This window comes from Bison bison, unplaced genomic scaffold (genome assembly GCF_000754665.1).
Source record: "Bison bison bison isolate TAMUID 2011002044 unplaced genomic scaffold, Bison_UMD1.0 scf7180017845683, whole genome shotgun sequence".
In the NCBI taxonomy this organism is placed as follows: Eukaryota; Metazoa; Chordata; class Mammalia; order Artiodactyla; family Bovidae; genus Bison; species Bison bison.
In genome coordinates this window covers 18,248-24,645 of record NW_011476256.1, presented here as the reverse complement: position 1 = coordinate 24,645, position 6,398 = coordinate 18,248, and the positions used below count along the sequence as shown (strand labels likewise).

General features: G+C 61.1%; 1 protein-coding gene across 1 annotated transcript in view; it reads right to left on the bottom strand.

Moving 5' to 3' along the window:
• CLCN7 (chloride channel, voltage-sensitive 7) overlaps positions 1 to 6,387 on the bottom strand; it is a 14,594-nt gene extending 8,207 nt beyond the window's left edge. The window contains exons 1-8 of the mRNA XM_010836524.1: positions 6,143 to 6,387; positions 2,855 to 2,926; positions 2,698 to 2,763; positions 2,020 to 2,152; positions 1,688 to 1,797; positions 1,188 to 1,268; positions 545 to 607; positions 360 to 453 (exon numbers count right to left, since the gene is read on the bottom strand). Coding sequence (XP_010834826.1) covers positions 360 to 453; positions 545 to 607; positions 1,188 to 1,268; positions 1,688 to 1,797; positions 2,020 to 2,152; positions 2,698 to 2,763; positions 2,855 to 2,926; positions 6,143 to 6,235 — 712 coding nt within the window. The 5' untranslated portion in view covers positions 6,236 to 6,387. The remainder of the gene's footprint in view (positions 1 to 359; positions 454 to 544; positions 608 to 1,187; positions 1,269 to 1,687; positions 1,798 to 2,019; positions 2,153 to 2,697; positions 2,764 to 2,854; positions 2,927 to 6,142) is intronic.
• Positions 6,388 to 6,398: the final 11 nt, after the last annotated feature.

Sequence of the window (6,398 nt, the reverse complement as noted above, 5' to 3'; positions counted from 1 at the left end):
GGGAGGGAGGAAGGGAAGAGGGAAGGGAGCGGATGGGCTCAGCCATGGGGTCGGCTGGCAGGACTGCAGAGCAGGGTCTCGGGCAGCCTCCTTGCCCACTGACGTCCAGAGAAAACTGCCCACTCCAGGAGTGACCACACGCTGTGGTCTGTGCACGAAGGACCAGCCCGCACACACGAGCTTCCCGACCTCTCTGAACCACATTCCCGTGGACACTTCTCAGAGCTACACGCCGTTTCCACACAGACACACACCTCCGCACGGAGCACTGAGCAACCGGATGCCCCACGGACCAGAGGCTGAGGAGAGGAGGCTGCAGGGGAGGTGGGCCTTGCCCGGGGTTTGGCCTTGGGCACTCGGGGGACTCACCTTGAAGTCCCGCTTCAGCGACGTGGACCTGCCCTGGGAGATGCCCGCGGCGATCACCGAGCCCGAGTGGATCATCGGCCCCTCCTGGAAGGCAAGGACGGTGTGCTCTGAAGGTCAGCCTGCCCCCACGGGGCAGGGGCAGGGGGTGCAGGCTGGGGCAGCCGCGTTCCGTTACCTTCCCCACGGCCAGTCCCCCCACCACTGACAGGATCACGCCAGACACTTTGATCACCAGGGTCTGGAACACAAAGGAAAAGATGCCAAATCTGATTACAGGCCACATGTGGTCAAGAACCCAAGCGACAAACTGCACACAGAGAGGAACCTCATCGTGACCCCAGCAGGCAGGAGGCCAAAAGGGGGCCAGGGCCCAGGCAGGCGTCCAGGGATGGGGGGCTGGCAGCCGGCGTTCCCCTGTCACCCGTTTCCTCAGACCTTCCATCCCGGGCACTCACGCCTACACAGGAGACACGCAGAGCAGCTGTCGCTCTGTCCTCGGGCTTTGCTCCCTGCTCCCCTGAGAAGGACCAGACCCCCGACTGCCTGGAGCACCCCATCCCCAGAAAGGGCAGGAGAGACGTCACCAGCAAACCCCCGGCCCAGGTCCACCAACCACCCCCTGGAAATGCCCAGGAGTCGTCGTCCAAAAAAAGTTCCCATAAACTTGCCAGCACGTCCACACAGAGGCGTGTCAACAGCAGACAGCGCGAGTCTGGGCAAATTGTGGAGGTGAACGTGGGCAAATAGAACACTGCTAAGTCGGCAAGGACGCGTCCTGGGCTGAGCCCTGAGCCCCCAGGGGCCGCCTCGCACCTCACCTTGAGCCTGACCACGTGGGGGATCTTCACCCCATTGAGGAAGCACTTGATCTGGGGGATCCCGCTGCCAGCAGCAACCGGCTGGAAGGAGAGGCAGCACTGAGCCCACAGGCTAGGCGAGCCACTGTCGCTGCCACAGGCCCAAGAGGACGTGCCTGGTGGGGCTCGATCCACCGGGGGAGGGGGCTGCTCGCCTCTCCCACCCCCACACAGAGTGACCACCGAGGGGAGTAAATGCCACGGGCTTAGGGGGCCCAGTGGCCCCCTGGGCAGGTGGGGGTCCCAGGACAGGGGGCCTACTAAGGGGCCCGTGCTCTTGCCCGCCTAGAGAACCCTGCACTGCACCCAGATGCTTCCGGACACAGCCCCCTCCTCCTTCCAACACCCCCACAGGGACGAGCAAAGGGGCATGGGGAGGAAAGGGGGTCCTGGGGCACGTGACCCCTCAGTGCGGCCCTCCGCCAGCAGACATGCAGGGCCGGGCCGGCGGGCCCGCCTACCTCTATGAAGGCGACGATGGTGGAGCCGAGGAGCACGAAGGCGGCATTGAGTGCGGCCCAGAGCAGGAGGGAGAAGGACAGCCCGCCATGCTCAGTGAACCTGTCGATGTCTGCGGCTGTCAAGGGCCACGTGCTGTGGGGTCACGGGGCGCCGCTCCCCAGGGGGCTGTGCTCTGGCCTACGGGGCACTTAATGGGCATCTCGGGGTCACCACACAGCCCCACCCCGAGACACGTAGCCCCGCCCAATCACGCTGTCTGACGCACAGCAGAACACGGTGGGGACCCCTCCTGCGGGTCCACTGGCTCCCAGTCACCACGGACAAAGGATACTGTCCTTGACGAGCCTGTACTTGAGGCCGGCCAGCTTCTCCACCATGATGTCGATGAAGCAGGCCACGAGACCCGTGAGGATGCCCACCATGGCGCAGATGACCCAGCGCTTGATCTCCACCGTCCGGAAAGCCTGCGGGTCGCCATGGGCGGGTGTGGTTGTCAGGGGCCGCTCTGTGACCTCCACTGTGCACAGGCTCACCCTGCGGGCCCCCAGACCCAGAAGAGCAGCCCACCGGCGTCTCAGAGGCTGTGGAGCCCTGGAGGACGGACCCCCAACCAGGGCCGTAACTGGATGCCGATGCTCCGGCCGCCACCTCCTCAGAGGTGACAACGTGACGCTGGCATGGGCACCTGAGCCCTGCCGTGGGCAGTGCTCACCCCAGAACGCCAGGAGGGGCTGGGGCGGGAAGGAGAAGGAGGGAGGCGGCGGGGTCTCACACAAACAGATGGACGGACACACACACATACAGACACACTGCCCCCTGCAACCCGCATCACCCACAGGCTCACCCCCCGGCTTGCCCGCCCCGGCTCGCCCCCTGGCTTGCCTGCCCCATCTCACCTGCAGGCTTACCCAAAGGCTCACCCCCCGGCTCACCTGCCCCAGCTCACCTGCAGGCTCACCCCCAGCTCCCACGCAGGCCTGCCCCCGCCCCGGCTTCCCCGCAGACTCACCGTGTGGTTGATACGCCGCTCTTCCTCCAGGAACAGCTGGTTCTCACTGTTGTCGTAGTCCAGGCTCTGCGGACCGGGCGGCAGACAGTGGTGAGCGACCCTGGCCCGTGGGCACAGGCCGGCCACGCTGGGGGAGGGTGGGGCGCAGGGGGCCCACCTCGTACTTGAGGGACAGCAGCTTCTCGTTGTGTGGGATCTCCCTGGGGAAGGGGTGAGGGGGGTCCATGTCCTGTGGGGAAGAGACAGAGCCTGGCAACCCAGCACGTGTCAGGACACAGCGGCACAAGGAAGGGGCTGTGCCCGCGCGCCCCACAGGGCAGCGATTCCGAGCCCAAAGCCAGGCCAGGCATGTGGCTGGATGTGGAGACGAAGAACCTCAACAGGAAGCAGGCGGTCAGGCCCCGCGACACCTGCCAGGTGGGTTATTCCAGGAACCAAGGTGGCCTGGCCCCGAAAAGCAAGATGGCAGATGTCTGTGGTGCGACGGGACACCCACTGTGGGCGCTCGTCCATGCTCCAGCTCCAGCCCCGGACGCCTGGCTTCTCTGAGTGACAAGCGAGTCTGGGCTGAGAGAGGGCTGGGCTGGGACTAGAAGACCACCACAGGACCAGCGGGCTGGAGACGCAGCTGTTCTCCAATGGGCAGGGGTCAACCAGTCCTGCCCACGCCATGGACCTCCACTCAAACCCCACACGGAGCGGTCAGGGAGCTTCCCGCCAGTGAACGTGGAGGGCTGGGAGAGGGCTCCCAGGGAGGGTGTGGGGCTCCGCACCCCTTCCCATACCTTCCCTGGGGGTCTCCCCCATCTGGCTGTTCCCGTGTTGTGACCTTTGTGGTAAACCAGTAACGTAAGCAAAGTGCTCCCCTGTGTTCTGCGAGGCATTCTGGCAAGTTATGGAAGCAAGGAGGGGGTCGTGGGAACCCTGATTTGCACTGGTCAATGGGAGCACGGTGGCGGCCTGGACTGGTGTGGGAGGGGGTTGTTTCATGGACTGAGCCCTCAGCCCGTGGGTCTGTGATGCCGTTAGGGCCAGAAGGAACCGAGCTGCAGGACACTTGGGGGCGTCTGGACAAGCAGAAGGTGACGTGGTGTAAAAGCAAAAACAGGCCAATACTGTTTCAATAAAGGACCAAATCCACATAGAGCACCTCAACAGACACAGGGAAAACACCTGACAGAACAGAAGAGGGTGGGGGACCTCCTCCACCGACCAAGGTGCCTGTAAAGCCCCACACGTAACTGCACGCTCAGGGGTGAGAGACTGAGACCGCCCCTCTGAGACTAGACAAGGTGAGGGTGCCTGCCGGGGCACCTCTGCTCAGCTGGACAAGGTGAGGGTGCCTGCTGGGCATCTCTGCTCAGCTGGACAAGGTGAGGGTGCCTGCCGGGGCACCTCTGCTCAGCTGGACAAGGTGAGGGTGCCTGCTGGGCATCTCTGCTCAGCTGGACAAGGTGAGGGTGCCTGCCGGGGCACCTCTGCTCAGCTGGACAAGGTGAGGGTGCCTGCTGGGCATCTCTGCTCAGCTGGACAAGGTGAGGGTGCCTGCCGGGGCACCTCTGCTCAGCTGGACAAGGTGAGGGTGCCTGCTGGGCATCTCTGCTCAGCTGGACAAGGTGAGGGTGCCTGCCGGGGCACCTCTGCTCAGCTGGACAAGGTGAGGGTGCCTGCTGGGCATCTCTGCTCAGCTGGACAAGGTGAGGGTGCCTGCCGGGGCACCTCTGCTCAGCTGGACAAGGTGAGGGTGCCTGCTGGGCATCTCTGCTCAGCTGGACAAGGTGAGGGTGCCTGCCGGGGCACCTCTGCTCAGCTGGACAAGGTGAGGGTGCCTGCTGGGGCACCTCTGCTCAGCTCAGTCCTGGAGGCTCTTCCAGGGCAATCGGGCAAGAGAGAAGGGGAAAGGCACTCAGGTCAGGAAGGAAGAAGTGAAACTCTTCTTTGCAGGTGGCATGGTCTGATATGTAGAAAACCCCAAAAAGTACTCTAGAAAAACATATTTCCATGTTCCTGCAATGAATAATCCAACAAGAAATTAAGAAAACAACTCCATTTACCACAGCATAAAAAGACTCTACAAAATAAAATTTATTTCTAGAAAGCACTTAACAAAGCAAGTGAAAATCTATACACTAGGAACTATAACACATTGTTAAAAAAAAAAAAAAATAGAAGACCTAAACAAATGAGAAGCTATGCTGAGCTTGTGGATCAGAAGACTGGATGTTAAGAGTCGATGCCACCTCTGTCTAAACTCCAGCTGGAGCTTCTGAAGAAACTGATGAGCTGAGCCTGAACCCCACATAAAACACACAAGGGATCCTGAACAGCCAAAACCTCTTTCAGGAAATGAACAAAGTGGGATGACTCAAACTTCCTACTTCTGAAACTTCCTACAAAGCTAGAGGCGTCAGAGGAGTGTCGCCTAGGCACAGGGACAGGCTCAGAGCCCAGAAACAAACCCGTCACAGCAACTGACCTTCAATGATGGTGCCGAGACAACTCAACAGGGAAAGCACTATCTTTTCAAGAAACGGTGCTGGGAAAACTGGGCACCCAGGTGCAAAGAAAGAAGCTGGACCCTTATCTTACATCATGTACAAAACTAGGGGTAAGCAGATCAAAGATCTAAACTGTAGAACACGAAAGACGGGAGTAAATGCTTATGACCTTGGCCTGGGAAGTGGTTTCTTACCTATGACACCCAAAGCACAAGCAACAAAAAACAGACCAAATGGACTCTCTGTGTCAAAATTAGCAGTGTTTGTGCTTCAAAGGACACCGGTATAAAGTGAGGAGACCAGTAATGGACAGGAGGAAATTTCTGCAGATCCTGCAACTGACAAGCGATGTGTGTCTGGAGTGTACAAAGACCTCTCAGAGCTCAATCACAAAAACACAAACAACCTGGTTAAGAAACGTGACAGGACCCAGAAGTTCTCCCAAAGATACAAAGACACGAAGGCTGTGCGGTGCCAGCAGCCTCACGGGGATGCAGGCTGACTCCCGAGGTGGGGGTCAACTGCACGACTCAGGGAGGGTCTCGGGAAAAGGCTGGAAACTGCTGGATACTTCAACCCCCGAAACAGGAGCAGGAGAAGGGACGCCACCCAGGTCCAAGGGCCCAGCACCCTGAGATGCCATCCCTGGGCCACCACGGGCCCCGCGCCTGGCCCTCCCAGGCTGCACACAGCAGCTCGCTCCTGACGTGCGTGCCCCCACCTGCGCTCATCATCTCAGCCTCGGGGATGGGGTCCCGCAGGGGAGCCTCCTCTGGTGGCCCGTGTGCACGGCATTGTCCCCACGCTCTGCACAGCACTGTCACCACCTGCCATCCTCCTGTGTGGCATTCTCTGTCCGTCCTCTGCCAGGCTGTGGCTCCACAGAACGGGCCTGGCTGTCTGGGGTGGGGCAGGGAAGGGGCCTGGTCAAGCAGGATTCCACTCACAGGGTCCAGAAGCTCATCATCCAGCTCCACGCTGCTCAACTGTCCGATCCGAAAGAATGCCGAGTGTGGTGACTGGAAGCAGAAGAGAACCATACGCGGCTCAGCTGCAGGCCAAGCTGCATCGGCATAACCCCCTCCCGGCCCCCCGACCCCGGTGTCCTGGCGTCCTTGGGGGAACACAGACCCACATCCGCATGTGGAAGATGCCAGCGGGGCCAGCGCTGCCCCCAGGCCCAGCCCGGGACCCACAGCCTGT